Source organism: Ovis canadensis, chromosome 10 (genome assembly GCF_042477335.2).
Source record: "Ovis canadensis isolate MfBH-ARS-UI-01 breed Bighorn chromosome 10, ARS-UI_OviCan_v2, whole genome shotgun sequence".
Classification (NCBI taxonomy): Eukaryota; Metazoa; Chordata; class Mammalia; order Artiodactyla; family Bovidae; genus Ovis; species Ovis canadensis.
This window is the reverse complement of record NC_091254.1, coordinates 97382831-97407221: the sequence shown is the minus strand read 5'-3', so window position 1 is coordinate 97407221 and position 24391 is coordinate 97382831. Positions and strand designations below refer to the sequence as shown.

At 44.7% G+C, this 24391-nt stretch overlaps 1 protein-coding gene across 4 annotated transcripts in view; it reads right to left on the bottom strand.

Moving 5' to 3' along the window:
* The window catches only part of MYO16 (myosin XVI), a 526459-nt gene that overhangs the window by 313014 nt on the left and 189054 nt on the right, over positions 1–24391 (bottom strand). For all 4 annotated transcript variants that reach the window (XM_069602005.1, XM_069602006.1, XM_069602007.1 and 1 more), the window contains exons 5-6: positions 13089–13197; positions 4559–4683 (exon numbers count right to left, since the gene is read on the bottom strand). In XM_069602005.1, coding sequence (XP_069458106.1) covers positions 4559–4683; positions 13089–13197 — 234 coding nt within the window. The remainder of the gene's footprint in view (positions 1–4558; positions 4684–13088; positions 13198–24391) is intronic.

Here is a 24391-nt window from a genome sequence, read left to right as displayed (position 1 = left end):
AAGCAAAACACATAACTTTCTTTGAAAGTTGAAATACAGTTGATTTACAATGTCATGTTAGTTTCAGGTGTGCAGTGAAGTGATTCAGTCATTTATATATATTCATTTTTAGATCCTCTTCCCTTATAGGTTATCACAAAATATACACTATACATATAAGTATTATTTATAAATATATCATATATAAACTATTATATGCAAGCCTGTGAAGTCCCGTTAGTTGCGTCCGACTCCTCATGATTCTCCAGGCAATAATACTGGAGCGGGCTGCCATGCCCTCCTCCAGGGGATCTTCCCCACCCAGGGACTGAACCTGCATCTCTTGCGTCTCCTGCATTTGCAGGCAGGTTCTTCACTACTAGGGCCACCTGAGAAGCCTATTACTATAAAACTATTATATATATACTTATTGTATATAATTATACATATGCAAAAAGTTATATAATACTTTATATATATATTTGTATACAATATATAAATATAATATATATACACATTTATAAAGTAAATAACCAACATAACGAACAATAACCAACAACAAAGGTCTACCATCAGCGTGGAGAACTATGCTCAGTATCTTATAATAACATATAGTTGAAAAAAATCCAGAATATATATATATATATACACACACCTCTGTGTGTGTGTATGTGTATATATACATGTACAACTGAATCACTTTGCTTTACATCTTTAACTAATAAAACCTTGTAAATCAACTAGTTCCATTAAAAATAAAATAAAAAATTTTAAAAAGATTTACCTTACATTTGGTTATTATACTGCAGATTCTAAAAAGGAAGAAAAAGCAGCAGCATAAAAATCATCTCACTAGGAGCAGATCTTCACCGAGTTTTTTGTTGACAGTTTAATCTGTTTTGCAGTGTAATAGCATGGTGTATAATGCCCAATTTTGAATCACAACTGAAATTCCAACTAGGATCCAGAAGCCGTATGTGGATAAGACTTTCTTCTTATCATTATCAGCAACAATAGGCAAGCACACACTATACACATACCCTTTACAGAAAGACAACTCGAAGTATTAACATAATTGACCAACCAACTCAGACCCAAGAATCCAAGAGGCTGCCGCTTGCTAACTGCTGGCATCCTCAGGGAAGGGCTGCCTCCTGTTCTTTGTTCTTTTCCCTGTACAAAGCTCAAAGACAATCACAATATCAATAACAAAACCAGATTTAGCGATTACAGAACAATTATACGCCACGCTTGTGTTCTCTGTTCAATAAAAAACAAGTCACAAGGAAGGTCAAAACTGAAGATGGCTGAGAATGATAGCAATTTATTGCTGTGTATTGATTCTCTCCATAGCTCACCTTCTGAAGTTTGTAAGCCTTTTAATTTAGCATGCATTTGAACATGTGTGCTGTTTTTATTTAGCTGTGATTTCAAAAAAACAACATGAAGCTGTAATATCTTCTGCCAAACTAAGAAACAGAGCCCACTGGGTTTTTACTATGAGTTGGATGTCTTAATTAATGTAGCTCATGTGTTAAAGCAACTATTGATTATCTTTACTTTTAAATTTTCTATTGTGGTAAAATAATATCAATATAAAAGCATCCTATTGAACCACATTGAACTATATAGTTTGCGGCTCTAAGTACACTGCGTTGTTGTGCAACTGAAACCATCATCCATCTCCTGAATTTTTCACTTTCCTAAACTGAAGCTCTGCCCCCGTTAATCACTGACTCCTCATCCCCCCTCGCCACCCCCACCTCGGGCCCTGACACACACCAGTGCACTTCCTGACACTATGATTTGACTATTCTAGGCATTCCGTATAAGTATCTGCACCTACTGTGTACTGGAATGCATTTTTAAGGTTAACTTCATATATGTCCTACAAACAGACTGTACCTTCTTTCCCCACCCCTCCCCCGAGATATACAGTAGAAATGAACTATTAATTAAACAGCCCACTCCAGTCTGATTTTGATCCCATCGCTCCACCAAAGCTGCCCTGATGAGAAAACCAAGGACTCCTGGTTACTAAGCCTGGCAGCGAGTCTCCCTCTGTCCACTTGACTTCTCAGCGGTATTTATTTGACGGTCAATCATTCCTCCTCCCTCCTGCTTCTCCTGCTCTCCCTGCTGGGCTCCCAGGATGCCTCCCTCTCCTGGTTTGCCTCCCTCCCCTCTCGTTGCAGGACCTCCAGCTTGGCTCTGCTCCTCGGATCAGTCCCCAGTCCTCTTTCCTTCCTATCAGATTAGTGACCTCATCCAGCGTCAAGGCCTCAACAGCACAAACACGCCAGAGATCCCAACACTGCTTCTCCAGTCTGAACAGCACCCAAGTTCCAGACACCAGTTGTTGCTATTATTTAGTTGCTAACTCCTGTCCAGCTCTGTGACCTCATGGACTACAGCACACCAGGCTTCCCTGTCCTTCACCATCTCCCAGGGGTTGCTTAAACTCATGTCCATCGAGTCAGTGATGCCATCCAACCATCTCATCCTCTGTCATCCCCTTCTCCTCCTGCCTTCAATCTTTCCCAGCATCAGGGTCTTTTCCAATGAGTCAGCTCTTCGCATCAGGTGGCCAAGTATTGGAGTTTCAGCTTCAGCATCAGTCCTTCCAATGAAGATTCCGGGTTGATTTCCTTTAAGAAACCCTTTATGTATCAGACTCAGTAACCCACCACAAACTCAGCACCTCCATGACGATGGCTAAGAGGCACTTCTAACTTCACGTTTCCAGAATCCACCCCCATTTCCTTTGCCCTCAGCCTGTTCTTCTCTCATTCGGTGTCAACTCCAGCATTCCAGCTGCTCAAACTAGAAATATTCAGAGTCACGCTAAAGTCTTTTCCTCTTCTCTCACCGAATTTCCATCAGGAAATCCCAGCGGGCCTTGCTTTGACGTGGACTTTAGACATGAGCCACTTCTCACCGCTGCAGCGCCTACCGTCCCGGGCTGAGTCGCATCACCACCTGCTGGACGAGAGCCTCCTCACTGGACTCTCGGCTCCACTCCTGCCCGTGGACAGTACATCCTCATCGCAGCAGGTGGAGTGAAGATCCTTCAGGAACTGAGGCAACGTCCTCTCCTCAGGACTCTGCAGTGCGTTCCTACTTCACGCAGAGTAACTGCCGCGGCCCTCGCAGGAGCCCACCAGACCCGGGATGGTCCGGTCCTGGTTGCCGCCCCCTCTTGCTTTCTCTGCTCAGCCACGCTGGCCTCCTAGCTGCTCCTTAGTCTCGGCGCACCTGGCCCTGCCTCGGGACCTCTGTGTTCCCACTGCTCAGCCTGCAGTACCCCGCCTTCACGCCTGCAGAGTGGGCAGATTTCCCGCAGCTCATCGCTCCGAGCTCTTCACGTCAGTGAGATCTTACCTGTCTACTGACCCCGAAAGGCCAACTGCGTATCGACCACGTCGCGGCCTTGTTTGTGTTATTTCTGATTTGCGTTTAGTACTATCAATGCACCATATACTTAGCCCACTTATACTGCATAGTGTTTGTCTTCCCCAGCAAAATATGAGCCCCTGACAAAGACAGAAGGACTTTCGTGGTTTTGTTCACAATGATTTTGTACACAGGACACAGTTAGTAAATATTTCCTCAATAAACGAGTTGGAATATTTTTTTCCATTTGAAGGTGTTATTTTTCAATAAACTCTAAAATTGCTTTGTTTTCTTACAGCTTAGAGTTCTGTTTTCGGTAGTCTTCTGAAATTTATAATCCAAAGATCAACATCAATGTCCAGGAAGATAATTCTATTGAGAAGTCTCAAAGCACTTAATCTGCATTTAATAAATCTATGAAGGCATCAGGTATCACACAAGTCATATTCATTCAGTTACGCTGCTTTCCTCATCTACTGTGTTCAACCTCACACCATATTTTCCCATAGTAGAAATGGAATCATTTTCTAAAATTGGTTGCAACTGCTTCTGTGCACCCCTTGCTTCAGAGTTTTTCCCTTTTGTTTCTATAGCTTACTTCCTTGAGACAACACATTCATCTCTATAATAATTAATTCTAACCCCAGCATGCCTGATCCAAGTAATTTTTATGGGTCAATAGGACCAAATGTTCTTCCTGTGATGATAAGACATTGTGTTTACATCCAAATGAGTCCACATTTAATTGTTATGTGTTCAATTTAATGCAACTGTGCCTGAGAGCATTAAAAAGCAATGGCAGGCGTTTGTTTGAATTTAAAAATTCATTCATCAGAGTAACATAGGTTCTTTTGCTTAAAATGAAAACAGTCTTCTGTAAGTTGCAGCTCAGAAGTCTCACACTGACAAAAATAATATAAAAATTACTCTAAATTTGTAGGAAAAACATGCATAAAGCTTAAAAAGAATATATCAACAGATAAATGTTGAGTGATGGTATAAGTTATTTGCACTTTTTTTTGGTATGTCTGTTTTGCAAAATTTCTGCAATAAGTATGTATTACCGATATGATCAGAAAAATAAAAAACTTTTATTCAGGAGTTAATGACACCCAGTTCTAGGATTCTGAAACCAATGCACATTCGCAATGTAAGCAGTGTCTCCTAGGGAAGCGTTGTGACTCACCAGCGTTACGCCATCATCGTTTTTCTCATTAACGTTTCCTCCACAGGACAGGAAGTGTTTGACATCTGTTAACATGCTCACCGGTCTTTGAAGCTTCATCTGCCGCAGTGAAGTGAGATCCACTCCTGGAGGGAAGGGGGGAGAGCCTTTCAGACACAATGTAGAGCTGTTTCTCAGCTGCTGGGGGTAAAAATTCCATCTTATCTTGTATATTTCAGTGTGTTCCTCTTTGAAGCCCCACTTCCACTTTGAATTCTCATTCAAAGCAGCTGTAACTGTTTCTCTTGGCATGCAGTCTTACTTCCAGTCAGAAGATAGTCTTGAATAATTTTCCTTTTATATCCCCAAATATAACAGAATGCCTTAGCCATGGGGATCTCTCCATGGATTTCTGTTTTCGTATAAATCATCAGCAGAGACTGCCCAAAGTATTGTAAAGTACCTGGACTGAATTGAAATGAGTTTAAAGACATGCTTTCTGTTCCCTATGGTTTTCTTTTTAAAATAGCTGCTTCTAAAAGGAATGGAATAAAAAAAGGATTTAGTGGGAAAACTGGAAAATTTTGGATAAAGGCTGTGTTATAGATAACATTATCGTACCAGTGTTTGGATAAATGCACCATTCATCCGCACATGCTAAGTCACTTCAGTCATGTCTGACTCTTCTCGACTCCATGGGCCATAATCTACCAGGCTCCTCTGTCCATGGGATTCTCTAGGCAAGAATACTGGAGTGGGTTGCCATGCCCTCCTCCAGGGGATCTTCCCAACTCAGGGACTGAATCTGTGCCTCTTATGTCTCCTACCTTGGGAGGTGAGTTCTTTACCACTTGCACCAGCTGGGAAGCCCAGGGCTGTGTACATTGTGAATGTGAGAAGAAGCTGGGTGAAGGGTACCTGGGATCTCTCTGTACTATTTTTGCAAATTTCCTGTATATCTAAAATGTCTTTAAAATATTTTTAAAGGATGCTCCAATTGATCCTTTCATGACGACTAATGTTAATAAGAAGAAATAAACTGAGGGGAACTGAGAACTGGGCTTCCCTGAGGTGGGTGGCTTATGCAGCAAAGATTCAGGTCAGCTCACCTGTTCACACCTCTGTGCTGTGCTTAGTCAGTCACTCAGATGCGTCTGACTCTTTGAGACCCCATGGACTGTAGCCCACCAGGCTCCTCTATCCATGGGGATTCTCTAGGGAAAAATACGGGAGTGTGTTGCCATGCACTCTTCCAGGGGATCTTCCCAGCCCAGCATTCAAACCCAGGTCTCTAGCATTGCAGATGGATTCTTTCCCATCTGAGCCATCAGGGAAGTCCAAGAATACTGGAGTGGGTAGCCTATCTCTTCTCCAGGGGAACTTCCCAACCCAGGAATCTAACGGGAGTCTCCTGCATTGCAGATGGATTCTCTACCAGCTGAGCTACCAGGGAAGCCCGTTCATGCCTGTATCCAACCTGAGCTTTCACGGTGGCATAATCTCCATGGTAGCGAGTATCTCTGCATTTCTGCATCTCCTGTTCCTAGCCCTGGTTCCTGGACATATGAGGTGTTTTCTAAGGGGAAATAATCCACATCATCCCAAATGAAAGTAGTAATAATGGAAACACTGATATTAGTGATGCTGATCAAGATGTAGGTGACATGAGGTGACATCTGTATCTGAGCAAGTGCTTGCTGTGAACCAGCTACACTCCTGAGAATTTCTCTCTCTCGTCTCATTGAATCCTTGCTGCAAAAATGGCAAGACAGCAGTGGGCTCGACCAAAAACGACAGTGCGGTCCTCCTGGCTCCCCCGGACCGTAGCTGTCTTCCCCAGGGTGGGACTCTGGGAAAGCGATTTAGCCTCGCCTTCCGTAACCTCCATCACAGATAAAATACACATCCCAGAGGAACAAAGCTAGCGGTAACACTTGTAAGACCCAGCTGCTTGGCAGAGGCTGGCATAGTGCCCATCGGCGGTCATGTCCCCTGTGAGCGTGCCACGCCAGCCTTACTGCAGCCCTCCTTCCCTGAGCTTGGACGAAGTCCAGAGCAGAGACGGTCCAGAGCTTCAGTGCTGTGTCTTGCACTTATTAGTTGTGCTGATGGGGTCAGGTAACTTATCCGCTGCCTCAGTTTCTTCATCTGCAAAAGGGGCTGACAGTTTATTCCACTAGTTGGCATGAGAATGACTCAAAGCACACACAGCACAGACAACATAGATCCAGGAAGCACTCGATGAAAGGGACCCATCGTTTTAGTATTAGTCAGCCTCCTGGTCCAAGCATCACCTGCCACTCATTCAGGGATGTCTTCCTTCACAATAAGGAGGCAGGGGGAGATCAAACAAAGTGAAGCCAAGTGCAATACTTGAAAAGCGCCGCTCATTTCAAACACTCTGTTCAAGGTAAACCCAGTGTAGTGGGAACAGGAAGGAGAACCACCGGCAGCCATATCTCGGCTTCCTGGCCATCAGAAGTCATCTCGGAAGAACTAACAGATCTCCCCAATGGGCGCACTGGCGGTTTCTTAAGAACCAGCTAGCGCTGTCACTGTCCTCTTTCTTCAAGGATTTCGGCATCTGACATGGGATTTATGCTTGGAAAACACTGTTTCTCAGATGCCACTGTTCAGTTTGGATGTTGAAGTAACAGAAAACCCTAATGGGCACAGCACTCTATGGCTTTGCTAACTTTTAAATGCTGCATGCTTACTGACATGGTATGTGTCTTCTAGAGAACTATTTGAACATGCAATTACCGTTGAGTGATAAAAAAAAAGAATAGGGCTCAGATGGAAGACACAAATTAAAACAGAAATGAGCTGTCACTCATTTCTGACTTATTCACATTACAACATGTTATGGGAAACAATCTGTTTCTGGTCGCTGCTGTAAAGATATGGCTGGAAGGATATGACATTGTATTCCTGTATATTAAAACTTGATTTTGAATCAAATATGATACCAAGTAAGACATAACTTTTGGATTTTTGTAATGCGTTCAGGGAAAAAAAGCACAGATATATTTTTGGTAAAACAATAGAATGGAAATTCCCTCATTTCTTGGTCAAACAAATTTCTTAAGATACCCCTGGGAAAAAACCAACCGTGATGACTACAGCCCATAAGAAACCTATTATTTTGTGGTGGGTAACTGGCCAATCTGAAGCTGAAGCTCCAATACTTTGACCACCTGATGTGAAGAAGTGACTCACTGGAAAAGAACCTGATGCTGGGAAAGGTTGAAGGTGGGAGGAGAAGGGGACAACAGAGGATGAGATGGTTGGATGGCATCACCGACTTGATGGACATGAGTTTGAGCAAGCTCCAGGAGTTGGTGATGGACAGGGAAGCCTGGTGTGCTGCAGTCCATGGAGTCTCAAAGAGTCAGATATGACTGAGTGACTGAACTGAACTGGCCAATCCTCGCTTTTTTTATTTTCAAACAAGTTTTTGAAAAAACTAATGGCCGGCCTGCTTAGATTGACTTCCCAGCTGGCGCCAGTGGTAAAGAACCCGCCTGCCTGAGCAGGAGACGCAGGCTCCATCCATAGGTCTAGAAGGCCCTCTGGCAACGCACTCCAGTATTCTTGCCTGGAAAATCCCATGGACACAAGATTCTGGCAGGCTCTCCTTATGGCTCAGCTGGTAAAGAATCTGCCTGCAACGTGGGAGACCTGGGTTCAATCCCTGGGTTGGGAAGATCCCCTGGAGAAGGGAATGGCTACCCACTCCAGTATTCTGGTCTGGAGAATTCCATGGAGTGTATAGTCCATGGGGTTGAAAGAGTTGGACACAACTGAAGTGTATTAATCTAACAATCTGCTCAGATTTATTATTTTGATTGGAGTTTAGTAATTTTTTTGTTTAATTAAGAACATAAGAAACTAATCATTTACCTGACATGCACAAGTTATTACACGTGATACAAATTATTATTGCCTGATTACATTTGATCGTATCAATAAATGCTTATGTGGAACGGAAAAGACATTAACACCTCAGGTTAATCTGAACTTTATCTTAACTTTCCTTAACAGTCCCTCTTAAGGTAATATTGTTTTGCAACAATTCAGCTTTTCCTTTTCTCCATTATCAATCCTGTATTGGGGATGCTCTCTGCTGCTTTCAAAGATAATTTTATCGTTAGGCTATGATATGACCCATCCCATGACTACACAGTGGGAATCGTTAAGCTCCGAGAATCGCATCTAATTTCAGTTTTTGTCTTCTTGGTAAGCTTTCTAAGAGATCCAATACTTCAAAGAAAAAGGGTTAACAGGCAAATAAAGGAGTTGCAGCAGAGAAAAATAAACCAGGGATGCCAGACAGGTGTCATAAACCTCTACCAAATCCTTCCGTCCAACTCTGACCACAAGTATACTGCAGGACTGTCCTCGGCAAACTGGGATCACTGTCACCCCCCAAGATGGGTGATTCCGAAGGGGCTGGTGCAGGAACAGCATTCCGAATGAACTTTGCTAAGCGGGAGGAATATACAAGGTCATCTGCAGACTGACAAATCTGGAAGTCCTGTGAAAACTGCGGAGGGAGGGCTAAGGCTGGAGGCAAGAAGACTAGTGTCTAAGGCTGTTCCAGAACATATGGAAAGACCAGAGTGTCAATCAAGGCTGCGACAGCTTGGCTGGGGACATACGCGAGCATATTAGAGAGATGAGAAAAAGGCTCTGTAAGATTTGGTGACAATTCAATGGGAGGGATTTAGGAGAAGAAAAGTAATGGTCAAGTACTCAGGTTCCTGGGTGCAAAGACAAGCAGCGCAGAGGGCGTATGAAAGGGCAACAAGAAGTCCATATCGGACAGATTATTTCAACTTATCTGACATCCAAGTCAAAGACGCAGGACAGGTAACAAAGCTGCAGATCTAAGGTCTGGAAAGATTTCTAAGCTTCAGGAATGTCCCTGGGGTCAGGTAGGCGCTAAGTACTCGAGGAAAGGGAGAGATGAGCCAGAGATAGTGTGTGGAGAGAAGATGCTCAAAGACAAAGCCCTGGGAACAACCAACACTTTGGCTTCTGGGTGCGTAAGCAGCGCGTCCAAAGGAAAGTAAGAGAAGGGAGAAAAGAGATGGGACATTCGTAGAGGGGAGACTTCAGAGCAGAGTGTGAGCAAGGTCACTGGATGTCACAGGGAGGGGAGGTAAAGAAATACTGAACAGGAAACTGGCCGCTGGACAGAGAACAAGGGCAGCGGCAGCCACTGAAGGGCGTTTCCAGGCCAGTGGGGGTAGGAGCTGAATGTCGGTGGGCTCAGTGGAGAAGGTAGGGTACTCAGAAGATAAATGTGAGCTCCTTCTTTTAAAAGGATACATTTGAAAGAAAGGAGAAAGGGCTACAGGTGAAGTTATATGTAGAGCAAAGTAAAAAAGTTTTGCTTTATGTTTCCGGGCCTTGGAAAAAACACATCTCTATGTTTTCCAATAGACATGTACAGATGTGAGAGGTGGACCATAAGGAAGGCTGATCCCAGAATTGATGCTTTTGAATTGTGGTGTTGGAGAAGCCTTTTGAGAGTTCCTTGGACTGCAAGAAGATCCAACCAGTCCATCCTAAAGGAGATCAACCCTGAATACTCATTGGAAGGACTGATGCTGAAGCTGAAACTCTTAATACTTTGGCCAGCTGATGTGAAGAGCCGACTCATTGGAAAAGACCCTGATGCTGGGAAAGATTCAAGGCAGGAGGAGAAGGGGACGACAGAGGATGAGATGGTTGAATGGCATCACCGACTCAATGGACATGAATTTGAGCAGACTCTGGGAGATAGCGGAGGACAGGGAAGCCTGGCGTGCTTCAGTCCGTGGGGTCGAAAAGAGTCAGACACGACTCAGCGACTGAATAAGAACAACATTTTGCCCACGGTGAGCATCCTTCCTGGATACCTCGAGCTCCCCCAGCAGCGCTTCTTTCTCTGCCAGCTCATTTTACCATCAATTTGCTTTTCTCGAACACCAGCTGCTTTGCTGCACACCGGAGATGTCACAGGCATCAGATGCTTGATCAGAACTCTGCCGTCTCGTCTTCCAGCCCAGGAAGCTCAGGCAGTGAGCCGAGGTTAATTGCTGTGCCCATGTGTACAAGGTATGTCAGTGGTGACAGTACAATTAGAACTTGTGACCAGCGATTTTCCGTGTAATCAACTTGCTCATGACCCGGCCTGCCTCCTGCCACATGTGTCCTGGTGGGACAGCAAGATAAAGCACCCCGATTTGAAATGCAGAGGGAAAACTCCAGGTGCTCCAGAGCCGAGTGAGAAGACTGCGGTGCACCGAATGATGAAAATCCCATCTTGGAATATGAGAGATTTCTAACAGTATCAGTCTATGCTGTCACAACAGATCACTCTGAAAGGGCACCAGCAAGGGAGGGCTCAGGAAATAAATCGAATTAGACAGTAGTTACTGGAACTACGGCAGCGGACCTAGATAAGGAGGAGGGATGCGGGCAGAAACGGAACCAGATTGTGAGCGGGGTGAGGGAGGGGCAGACGACTGCAAGGCAGAGGCCGGGGCAGGGGCAGCAACAAATGGAAAACAGAATTAAAAATGTAAGAGATATTAAATTGAATTTGTTCTGGCAAACATGCATTTCACAAACAGACTGTGACAGCCAGCATCCTGATGGATTTTCCTCCCAACCGTCCAGCCAGTATCTCCCTTATATTTTTTTCCTTAATCATTTTTAGAATCAGGAATGCACTTATCTTTCTTTATATGGGATAGCAATACCACTCCTGCAAATATTCAGTGTTCTCGTGGAACAAAATCTTCTTGTGAGTTGGAAAAGCGTAGAAGAAAAGCTAATTATTTTACAAATAAAGATGCTTAATTTGTTTCCAAACAGAAAGAGCTACAACTGTAGCTATTAGGAAAACAGACCAATGAGAAGAACAGGAAACTACGCTGCGAAAGTGAAAGTCGTTCAGTCGCGTCCGATTCGTTGTGACCCCATGGACTATGCAGTCCATGGGATTCTCCAGGCCAGAATACTGGAGTGGGGAGCCCTTCCCTTCTCCAGGGGACCTTCCCAACCCAGGGATGGAACCCAGGTCTCCCACATTGCAGGCAGATTCTTTACCAGCTGAGCCACAGGGAAGCCCAAGAATACAGGAGTGGGTAGCCATTCCCTTCTCCAGGAGATCTTCCCGACCCAGGAATCGAACTGGGGTCTCCTGCATTGCAGGCGGATTCTTTACCAACTGAGCTATGAGGGAAGCCCACGCTACAAAAGTGGCCCAGCTGATTAAGACAGCCCCAGACAGGACCTTTCTTCACTCAGAGACACCCCACATTTTGCAAAGATCCAAATAACAAACCTCCCGACAGTGGAATGTGCGTAGCTTTCAGCTTGTTCCCTTTGGAAGACGTGGGGTCTGACTCTGACAACTCATAGCTGACGAGATGTGAGAAAGTTCGAGGTCCCTTCTGCAGGAAGGAGCAGGTACCAGGGAGTGACTCCACTGTCCCGCCTGTCCCCCCAGGGATGTGACTCGTGACCCACAGCTCAGCTCACACTGTCTCCAGTGAAGATAACATCCCTTACCTTGCTTTCAGAATTAATGAGACAATTTTTTTTAAGAACCCATGGCTGCGAAGCACTAATTATTATTTTTCTAAGCCATCCTCAGAATAAACCTTTTGAGATGCACGATCTGGAGGAGGTGCAGGGCCCACAGAACAAAGAGGCAGCTGTGCAGGCTTTTCTGGGAGGCGAGAAGTGCACAGTCTCAGCACGGCGTGCCCCTTGGACATGCTACACCGTTTCTCTGACAAAAGATCACACTGGAAGGGACTGGAGTTTCTTTGGTGTTATTTATACCTGAACCGCGGAAAGGAAAAAAAAAAAAAAACAACTAAAGATGGGGCATACTTCTTCAGTTTAAGACCATATGGAACTCAGGGTTTCGAATGCCTCCCACTTGGCCAAGGCTGGACTTACTCATGAAATTACACACTGGGGCTGTGCAATTAAGCGTTCTCTGTCAGGAGACATATCTGGGTCCCCAGCCTCAGCTTTTCAGGATGGCACCAGGACTGACCGTGGCTTTCTTCTGACAAGGGCTGAGCTTCCAGGTGTCCCCAGGAATGGATGCAGAGATGCTGGGCAGACTGCCCTTGACTTGAGCCCTCGCTCACCTGCATGAGATGCTTAGGAAGCTGGACTTGTTCTCCCAAGAGAAGACACTGCACGTGACCTCACGCTCATTAGCCCCAGATCCAGTTGTGCTGATTCACTTCTCTTCCCCTCCCAGTGGACAAGAGATTATAATTACAAACCCAGTCCTGCTAATTAGGGACTTTGGGGGCCTGTTAAAATGTCCCTTTACGGTTGGCCTCCAGATTTATGCCAGCTTGCAAACATGCAGTGATAAAACTGACTACAAAACGCTGCCCAGAACGAGACCTCGTTTCACACAATCAAGGGGAATAACATCTGTCTGAACTCATGCCTAAAATATATGCACTAAGAATTCGACCATTCTCTCTCTTCATCTACTGTTCCACGGCTTTTCGCAACATCAGCCTACCATTTTCATCCAGGTAGGTCAGCAGGATGGAACTCGAGTCAGTGCCTTCCGTGGCATAATCCAGTGGGATGTTTCCATTGACGTCCTGGAGAAGGACGTTGGCTCCAGCCTACAAGTGGAAAAGAAAAATGAACATGGACACGGTTAGCATAAGGGCTACCCAGGTGGCTCAGTGGTAAAGAATCTGCCTGCCAATGCAGAGACTCGGGTTCCATCCCCGAGCTGGGAAGATCCCCTGGAGAAGGAAATGGCAACCCACCCTAGTGTTCTTGCCAGAGAATCCCATGGACAGAGGAGCCTGGTGGGCTACAGTCCATGGGGTAGAAAAGAGTCGGACACGACTGAGCAAATTAACATCAACAACTGTTAACACAGAAAGCAGATCAAAACTTGCATCTCTATCCTATTTAGGAAACTGACCCAGGAAAGTTTGCGTTAGATACAGCTGGCAGGATCACATAGGAAATTGGCGTTATTTTCTGAAGACAAATTATAGTAGATGTTTTGTGATCAACTCTGATGGACCAAAAGGTTCAACTGACCCTTGATAGGATCAAGACCCCAGCCCCAAGTACTCGTCCTCACCCTTACCCCCCATGCTGTGCCACAAGACGCTGTCGTGTCTGACTCTTTGCAGCTCCATGGGCTACAGACCACCAGGCTCCTCTGTCCATGGGATTCTTCCAGGCAAGAATACTGGATTGGGTTGCCACTTCCTCCTCCAGGGGATCTTCCCAACCAGGGGATTGAACCCGCTTCTCTTTTGTCTCCTGAACTGGCAGGTGGGTTCTTTACCACTAGCACCACCTGGGAAGCCCCGCCTCCACAACCCCCCTGAAAAACCCCAAATAACCAATCCCTGGCTGCTGAGCCAGGCACACCTCTGTGCCCGCTGTACTAGAGTGGCCTGGCTGTCCTAACACGACACAGTGGCCCTGCCTTTGGAGTCTGACGTCCCGTGTGAACTCCAAGCTTCCCCAGACCATCCTGCTAAGTCCTCATGCTCCTTGCTCTCCGCAGAAACTCACTGGAGAGCTGTCCTCATGCTACCATTGCTTTAATGAAGCCTGACCCCACGGATTGTAGCCCGCCGGGCTCCTCTTTCCATGGACTTCTTCCAGGCAAGAATACTGGAGTGAGTGGCCATTCCTGTCTCCAGGCGATCTTCCCTCTTCCCCACCCAGCGTTCAAACCCGAGTCTCCTGCACGGCAGGCAGATTCCTTACCATCTGAGCCACAGGGAAGTCCAACACAGTCACACGACAGTCCCTTTAATAAAGCCTGAGCTCATGGCTTCTGGCTGGTTTTTCTCTTTCCAGAAACTGCTTTCCGACAAAAAAAGCAGCATCCAGAGACATCAATGGATGAAGTACACCAGATACGACTATCAGACAACTTTCAGCTTCACAGGCTCTCTCCCTCAGGCACCTCTGAGCCCACCTGCTCAACGCTCCCCCTCCCCCAGCACAAACACAATGACGGACGTGCTTTCATCCTTATTAATAAACAAGCAGTCACAGCAATTGTTACCCTGTCTCTACCTTCTTTAATGAGCTCCATAAAATTTACTAGGCAAGATTTCCCATACGTCTCCTCCCAAAAACCTGTCACTAAACTCAGGCCAAGAAAGTAAACATTTCACCCTATTCTTCTTCCTGAATACAAGTTTGTACGGCAATGTGAATATAGTTAATATGGTTCATATAATATCCAAACCCATGACTTTACATTAAAAGGAATAGCTTTTGATATTAAATAGTTTGTATATGTATGATATTAAGGGGCTTCCCAGGTAGCACAGTGGTAAAAAATCTGCCTGTCAGTGAGGGAGACCTAAGAGCTGTGGGTTCAGTCCCTGGGTTGGGAAGATGCCCTGGAGAAGGAAATGGCAGCCCACTCCAGTGTTCTTGCCTGGAGAATCCATCCCATGGACAGAGGAGCCTGGTGGGCTACAGTCCATGGGGTCGCAAAGAGTCAGACACGACTAACTGGCTGAGCAGACACACATTTATATATGAAATAGCCATATAGCAATGGGCTTCCCAGGTGGCGCTAGTGGTAAAGAGCCTGCCTGCCAGCCAATGCAGGAGGCCTGAGAGATGCAGGTTCGATTCTGGGTTGGGAAGATCCCCTGGAGGAGGGCGTGGCAACTCACTCCAGAATTCTGAGATCTTCCCTTGTTTGAATGTGTGTGTAGCTATATACTGCTTTCCTAAGCCTTAGCAAGTCTGCACAGGTTTTCCAAAAGACTGCTCTAATTATAGTAAAAAGTAGGTCAAAGTGGTAGAACAGTCCAAATCTTCATGTTTTCCCTCCATGTAAGCTGTACTGCTCACCTGACCGTCCAGAGTGAACCACATTCCTATAGCCATAAAAAGAGACTCCCTTATTTAAACAGAACACGTTAGATGTTTCCGATGTTCCCTTACCTAAGGACAACTTCATTTTAAGGTTCTAAAGACGTCAAATTATCTTCTTAGTGCGTTTCGTTTTCTTTCATAGTCAGAGTTTGAAAGGAGGTTACTTGAGGCAGTAGTCTGAAGTAGATTTGCTAATGATTTTTTTTTTTCTCTTAGTCTCCAACCAGGCAAATAAGGTTTTGCATATTTATCCTAGCTTCACTGGTTAAAGAATCAATTAAGACACAGAACCACAAGGCGCCCTTACTTAATTCAATTCTTACAGGTAGGAGGTAATCAATTTATTTTTTCCGCAATGCATAAAGGTTTCAGGTAGAATCTTATCCATGTCAGACATCTGGGTGGCAGATGACAGTGAATATAATTAAGAGTCACATATTATCAATAACAGCAAATAGAAAGAGCACAGCATCGAGGTACCCCTGAAGGCAGGGCACTGGGGGAGAATGGTTTCCTTTCTTTAAGAACTAATGAGGTTTTTTCAGAGAAAGTCTGAAAACGAAAGGTGGTGCTGAATATTTCATTTGGGTTCATTCACTGAAATTTCAACCCATTAATCACTGGTCTGTGCTGCTGAAAAACCAGGTGTCGTCCCACATACGGACCTTCCCGGGGGGTGGGAACTTCCCTAATCACAGACCACATCTTACTCCTCTTTATGTCCCCAAAAGTGCCTGGCACATATTAGATCCTAAAAACTATTTACTGAAGAAAAAAAAAGAAAAGAAAAAGAAGCAACCAAACCCTGAACTTAGTTACTACAAACTGAGGCAAAGGATTATGATTTCAGGGATGGTTACTTCTAACTAAATCTTCTGACATGCATTTTTAAGAGTTGATACAGACAATTACAAAATCAGTCTACGCATACTTAAGTTTCCAGCCTTCACTGTTTCTAGATGGGTGACAACTGCAGAAGACTCTTTCGACCCACCCTCTCCCCATCTCTCCTCCAATTTCCCTCCCTTCCTCTGTCCCTCCTTCTCTCCCTCCCTCCCTTCCTTCGTCACTGGACACAGATGAGACAGCCCACCAGCGGTGGCTCTGTCCCCACTGCTTGATGGTCTGGTCTTAGCCAAGGTCCTCAGAAAGCCTGATCACGTGCTGTAAAACATGCGGCCAAGGAACACCCCGAAAAGGCGGTATTTCTTGACTCAGAATTCTGAAACTGTGCGCATGTATATAAAAACCCCACTGGCAAGATTCCTGGCTGATTGTCATTCTTTAGTCTGACGAACTCAGGGTTCATGCACGCTGATGGCTCCTAATGAGTCCCCCTGGAACGGAGCTGCCGATTACTTGCAGAGCAGAACTCTGAGGCAAGTCCTTCCGTTGGGCGTCAAGAAAATCAATCACACCCTGATTGGTTTCATTAGGGAAATGAGTGTTGTATTATGCAAAAGGAAAGTACTCAAATGCTTTTGCAGTTGAGGACTGGATAGTTCCTACTGGGAGTCCTGAATACATCGCCTCTCTCGTAATTCAAACTGGAAGCCCCACTTTGTCCTAAACTCTGCTCCAGGAGTATTGAAAGAGAATCCAAATCTCCCATTCTCCTCAAATAGGGATCTTCTTTCCCGCATGTCAGATAACATTCGAATGAATAAATGCACATTTCTGCAAGTAAATGTTTTATTAGTTTATGTAACAATTTAATGTCAGTGAACAGAAACTTGTCCATGTTTCACTTAATTCTCAAGCATTGAAATTTGAAAGACAGGTACCTGATGGACTTTTAATAAACAAACACCACTTTTTATATGAAAATATTTTGGTTACTTTTAGTTTTGATATAATTACAAGTGAGCTCAAAGTTGCAAGCATAGTGCCAGGAACTGCACTGTGTCTGTAATGGGTTGAACTGCATGCCCCTAAAGAAATGCTGACGCCCCAGCCTCTGGTGCCAGTGAATGCAGCCATCGTGTGGAAACAGGACCGCTGCTGACGAGCATCCCTAAGACACCATAAGGATTCCGGGGTAAAGTAAATGACAGGCACCCTAACAGGAAGAGTGTCACTGGGGACAAAGACACAGAGGGGAGACAGCCACGTGAGGAAGAGGCAGAGATTGCAATGATGGCTGCCACAAGCCAGCAGGTAGCTGGGACCCCCAGGGGTGGAAAGAGACACAGAAGGACGCCCTCCAAGAGGTGTCAGATGGAGCACACCCCCCAACGCCTTGAGGTTGGACTTCTAGCCTCCAGAACCGTGAGAACTAGTTGCTTCAAGCCACCCTGTTTGTAGAACTTTATTATGGCAACCCCAGGAAAGGAGTATCATACCCTTTACTCAAATTCACCGGTTAAGTTTACTTTCCCCTATTTTTGCTTTCTCTTTGTCTCTTTCGTTTTTCCTGAATCACTTCAACTTGAGTACAGGCAGCATGTCACTTTACTCCCAGAGATTTACGCGGTTGTCACTCACTCATAAGTCGTGTCCCACTCTTTGCGACCCTGTGGACTGCAGCATGTCAGGCCTCCCTGTCCTTCACCATCTGCCAGAGTTTGCTCAAATTCATGCCCATTGATTCGGTGATGCCATCCAACCATCTCATTCTCTGTCGTCCCCTTCTCCTCCTGCCTTCAATCTTTCCCAGCATCAGGGTCTTTTCCAAGGAGTCGGCTCTTCCCATCAGGTGGCCATAGCATTGGAGTTTCAGCTTCACCATCGGTCTTTCCAATGAATAGTCAGGGTTCATTTCCTTTAGGATGGACTGGTTTGATCTCCTTGCTGTCCAAGGGACTCTTAAGAGTCTTCTCCAACACCACTATTTGAAAGCATCCGTTCTGTGGCACTCAGTCTTTCTTTTATGGTCCACCTCTCACGTCCATACATGACTACTAAAAAACCCATAGCTTTGACTATTCAGACCTTTGTCAGCAAAGTGATGTCTCTGCTTTTTAACATGCTATCTACATTTCTCATAGCATTATATTTTGGTATATACTTCAAAAAATAAGGACATTATTTTGCATGTGTTATCAAACTCAGAACATTCAACATCACTAAATTCTATCCTATATAGCACCGTCCATATCTGAGCTTCATTAATCTCTCTGATGACATCCTTGATCACCATCACCTTCTGACTCAGAATGGAATATGGAGTCACCCGGTTTATTGTGTTTCCTTTTCTCTTTAGCATCCTTCCAGCTGAAACAGTTCACCCTTATTTTTCTTTAAGACCTTCTCTCATTAGGTTCTTCCAATGAAGCTTTTGGCAGGCAAAGCACAGAGGGAATCACATTAGGTGTGACCCCTGGGACCCACTGGCGATGCAGGTAATTGGATCACCTGGTCAAGTGATGTTTTTATGCTGTGAAGTTGCAGCTAGGAACCCATGGCTTCATACTGATATCAGTAAAGGCATGAACCCCTGATACACGGGAGAAGAAAGCTCTTCCATAGAGTTGAACACCAACTAATACATGCGGCAGGAATGGCAAGGATAGAATTTAACATTCGTTACAGGAAAACTTCAGAGGTTTCCCTGGGGCTCAGCGGTAAAGAATCCACCTGCAATGCAGGAGGCTCGGGGTGGATGCCTGGGTTAGAAATATACCCTGGAGAAGGGAATGGCAACCCAATCCAGTATTCATGCCTGGGAAAGCCCATGGACAGAGGAGCCCAGCAGGCTACAGTCCACGGGGTCACAAAGAGTTGGATATGACTGAGCAGCTGAGCACACAGATAATTCTGATCAGATGCAGACGGAAGTGACGAGGCACACGTTTTTGCACAACAAAAACACTGTGTACTAACCCACTCTGCAACACTGTGTACTCCTTATTATTGTTGAAACAGATGGATTGGCAAGGATTCTGTTTTATCCTGTGTTATTCAAGCCACCAAAAGGAGCTAGTGGAGAAACACCTTGATCTGGCTACCTCAGACGGCTGAATCACACCCTCTTTCCCCAAACCTGAGCTGACACGTCAGAGTTGCTAATCTCAAGCAAGTCAGAGGGAAGCTTCAGGTAGGGAGTGCACCAGCAGACACCTGTAACAAAGCAACTTAACCCTGATGACCAGGGTTGAGAAGGGATGGCTCAGCATCTTGCCATTCCATCCCTCCTGTTACTTGAGTCAGACCACCCAGAGGACTTCAGAGCTGCCACCAGCCCGAAAGGGCAGGGAACACAGGGAGCTGAACCCAAGAGTCCATGCATCCCTTGTTCCAAGAAAAGACACTTCCACCAATCCCCGCTGTCCAAGCAGAAAGAGAAAACTAGAAGCACATAATTTTCCTTCAGCTCCTAGATTTTTGGGCAGATAACATACGAGGCAATACAGCTGAGGAAACCATTTATTCATCAAGGAATTACATATTAAGTGCTTATTACGGTGAAAGTGTACTTTGAGATTTTAATGATGGTGAATTTCTACGGTAATAAAAAATTGAACCTTGTATGACGAGCGTTTTAAATGTTCTAACAGCTGAAATTACATTGGCACCCATTTTTACGACTCCCTCTGTAAACATTCTGAGGTCAGTAAGTTATTACTCGGGAAGCGTGTAAATATTGACGTGTAGCGTGGCTGCCAGGCGAAGCAATAAACCATGCCAAGAAAAGAAACCCTGCAACAAAGAAAAGGTAATTGTAGAATTCCAAGGGACTGGGGTGTGAATGGCATTTACAGTCCTCAATAAAGAAATCTCTAACAGTGATCCGACAGAAGTTTAAGGCAACCATAAGCAGAAGATGAGCACGTAGACAGAACGGGGTATCCCACCAGGGCTTAAAGGAGCTAAAGCCCTGTCTTCCAGACCAAAGAAGAAAAATCAAGGTGTAGCAATCTGAACAGCTATGCAACTTGAAACACATACAAAGGTCAGAGGGACCATCTGAAAGAGTTAGAAGCGCTTGTATCTGGGAGGAAAAGTGTGAAGGGCAGAGCTAGAGAGAAGGGAGAGGGGCTGAGCTTTGCAGGGCTTCCAATGAGCCTTGGAAAACTCTCTGGCTTTTGAAAATATGGGTATGCATGACAGTTAAGAATCTAACATTAAAAAAAAAGGCATGATAAGTCGCTTTGGTCGTGTCTCACTCTGCAACCCCATGGACTATATCCCGCCAGGCTCCTCTGTCCGTGGGATTCTCCAGGCAAGAACACTGAAGTGGGTTGTCATGACCTGCAGGGGACTTCCCAAACCAGGGGTCCAACCTGTGTCTTCTATACCTGCTGCATTGGAGGCAGATTCTTTACCGCTGAGCCACTGGGGAAGCACACACCCAAAGGATGGCATGCATAAAAATGTGGCGCGAGACACGATGGCCCGAATCCTGAAGTGACACAGTAACAGCATTGTAAAAACAGAAAACAGCGAAACCCATCCAAAAGAGGGCAATACTTAGTTAAGGACATTTCATGCAGATGACACCACCCTTATGGCAGAAAGTGAAGAAGAACTAAAAAGCCTCTTGATGAAAGTGAAAGAGGAGAGTGAGAAAGTTGGCTTAAAGCTCAACATTCAGAAAACAAAGATCATGGCATCTGGTCTCATCACTTCTTGGGAAATAGATGGGGAAACAGTGGAAACAGTGTCAGACTTTATTTTTTGGGCTCCAAAATCACTGCAGATGGTGACTGCAGCCATGAAATTGAAAGACGCTTACTCCTTGAAAGAAAAGTTATGAACAACCTAGATAGTTTATTGAAAAGCAGAGACATTACTTTGCCAACTAAGGTCCGTCTAGTCAAGGCTATGGCTTTTCCAGTGGTCATGTTTGGATGTGAGAGTTGGACTGTGAAGAAGGCTGAGTGTCGAAGAATTGATGCTTTTGAACTGTGGTGTTGGAGAAGACTCTTGAGGGTCCCTTGGACTGCAAGGAGACCCAACCAGTCCATTCTGAAGGAGATCAGCCCTGGGATTTCTTTGGAAGGAATGATGCTAAAGCTGAAGCTCCAGTACTTTGGCCACCTCATATGAAGAGTTGACTCATTGGAAAAGACTCTGATGCTGGTAGGGATTGGGGGCAGGAGGAGAAGGGGACGACCGAGGATGAGATGGTTGGATGGCATCACCGACTCGATGGAAGTGAGTCTGAGTGAACTCCAGGAGTTGGTGATGGACAGGGAGGCCTGGCGTGCTGTGATTCATGGGGTCGCAAAGAGTCGGACATGGCTGAGCAACTGAACTGAACTGAAAGGACATCTTATGATGTCACTATGTATCATTGAAAACCATGATGCAGAACAAAATCTTAAGGCCTGGAGAAATACAGAAAAAGTGTATAAAAAATAGGCTACAAGATGTATATATTAATATCAGATGAATTCTGTGTGAATTTTACATGTATGGGGAAGAGAGGGAGGAGAATGAGATTGATTTAAAAACACATCAAAGTATATTCAGTGGGGACACCCCTCGTGGTCCAGTGGCTAAGACGCCCTGCTTCTGCTGCAGGGGACACAGGTTCAACTCCTGGTTGGGGAACTAAGATCCCGCATGAGGCACAGTGCAGCCAAAAAATAGAAAAAGAAATTTAAATAAGTTAGTATTAAAGTAAAAGAACAAAAAAGCGCAAGAAGTTAAATATATATACCCAATGCCTATGTGAAGGAATTATGAATGATATTAATTTTCTATACATTTGTGGGTGTCTTTCCATTTTCTACAATAAACACATGTGATCTTTGCATTGAGAAAACTATCTTTGATACTGAACAATGAATGAAACTATGAGATGAGATGAAAACACACGACCACTCTCTTGGGTCCCTGGCAAGTTTTAAATCTACTAAACTCAAAGGTGAGGAATAAAACTGGAGACAAGTCAATGATGATCTGATGAGCTGGCTCCAGTAACATTTGAATTAGTCAATGGTCAGAGTATAGTTAGAGGTCAACTATCCAATTAAAAGATATGGTTTCATAAGCAAGCCTATTGAATACGAATTTCTGAGAAAAAAAAAAAGTAAGAAGAGAGATCACAGGTTCGAGGGTTCATAAAGATCCCCCACATGGTTACGGTCAAATTCAACATCATTTCAAGTACTGGGCACGTATTACATTTTCTATGAAGCCACTTATTTCTTCCCATAGGCTGCTTTGCTGGAAGCATACAAATTTCAGTAAATATCTGTTGACTAAGACCTTACATGGAAGAGCCAGGACATTCCCACTTCATTCATCATCCCTCCATACAGTTATTCTCCAACACCAGTCTGATGTTTATGCTGCTTAAAAAAAAAAAGCCTATTTGACTAATTGGAACATGTCTTATCTTTTATGAGAAAATGCAGCCTTTTCTGGGCCTATTTTCCAATAAGCTGAGAATACAGGCTGTGAATATTCTCTGTCCCTTTAATACGTTGTGTTGTTGGTCTTCATGTGGGTTTATCTCCAGTGCCTTATGATGTCAGCACCTTTATCTCCTTTTCCTTCTGTGGTGCAGAAAACTCTATTACAGTTTTCATGCTCCACGATGTAATATTTAGGTATGTACACAAGGGAAAGCACGTAAAGTTTAATATGTTTTTACATTTGATGTAAGGATTCAGATTGCAATTTTCTTAGAGGTTTGCTTTTTTCCTGTTTCAATGACTAGCTTTTTCCTATACAGTAAGTCCCCCAGATATAAACGCGTTTCATTCTGAGAACATGGCTCTAAGTCCAATTTGTTCCTAAGTCCAACAAAGTTAGCCAAGACACTAACACAATTAATTGGCTGTAAATACTGTATGGTAATAGGTTTATAATTCTTTTCACACAAGTAATACATAAATCTTCCAGTACCGTAGAGTAAGCCAGTGCAGCAGCTGGCATCCAGGGGCTGGCATCGACTGAACAGGAAAGAAGAGTTACAGGCTGGAGGAGGGAGAGGAGGTGGGCGATGGTAGACTGAACCACCAGCAGCGATAGGAGCGCAGGGCGAGCTGCAACTCCACTCACACCTTGATGGAATGCACGTTGGCATCCTTGCAAGCTCACAACTTGAAGGTTCTTACTTAGCAGATGCATTGCAAGGAGTATAGTCCTCCCGTCACCACAAGGAAACTCTCAAGGCTTTATCCCCTTGACTTTCATGACAAGGAAAGCTTCCGGTTCTCCTAAATCTGGCTCGCTTTTCTCAGTCTTCTCTGTAGGGTCCTGTTTCTCTCAGAATCTTTTAATTAGTTTGCTTTGGCCCCCTTTCCCAGACATCACATTTTCGTGGGTTGATCTGATTTACTCGAGGCCTTCTGTTACCTGTGTATACAAACAAGACTCCTCTCTCTGTCTGCTGAGTTCCAGAACTAACTGCAGCCTAGACTTCCCCAGGTGGATGTCTTCTTGTCTTCTATTGATCCTGACCTTCAAATATTCAAAAAAGTTCACAGTCCTTCTCATGGAAAAAGATTTCTTGGCTGCTGTCTGCTCTCTTTGTACATTGCAGCCTCTCTCCCAATTTTCAGAATCAGAAAGCTTTAGTTCATTCTAAAATCCCCTCCCCTTCTTTAATGCCTACATTTCAAAGGTCAATATTACTATTGACTTCAATACAAAATATATCATCACTATTTCCTTCATTCACATGGTTACCACTCTCAACTCACAATCACTGGGTTTTAGGAAATGTTCTCCCAAAGGCAGGCTCTCCAGGAAGATGTCTCTTGGATTTTACACCACTGCTTCCCAGGCCTCTCAGACCAGCTCAGACTTTCTGCTCTCGAGCTTGCAGAGCACCCTTTACTAGCTCCTCACAGGCCTCACTGAAAGCTAAGACTGGATGCATGATATGCATAAATATATGCATAAAAATGCATTTAAAAAAACACAGGACTTCCCAGGTGGTGCAGTGGTAAAGAATCTTCCTGCCAAGCAGGAGACACAGGTTCTATCCCTGGGTCGGGAAGGTCCCCGGGAGAAGGAAATGGCAACCCACTTCAGGATTCTTGCCTG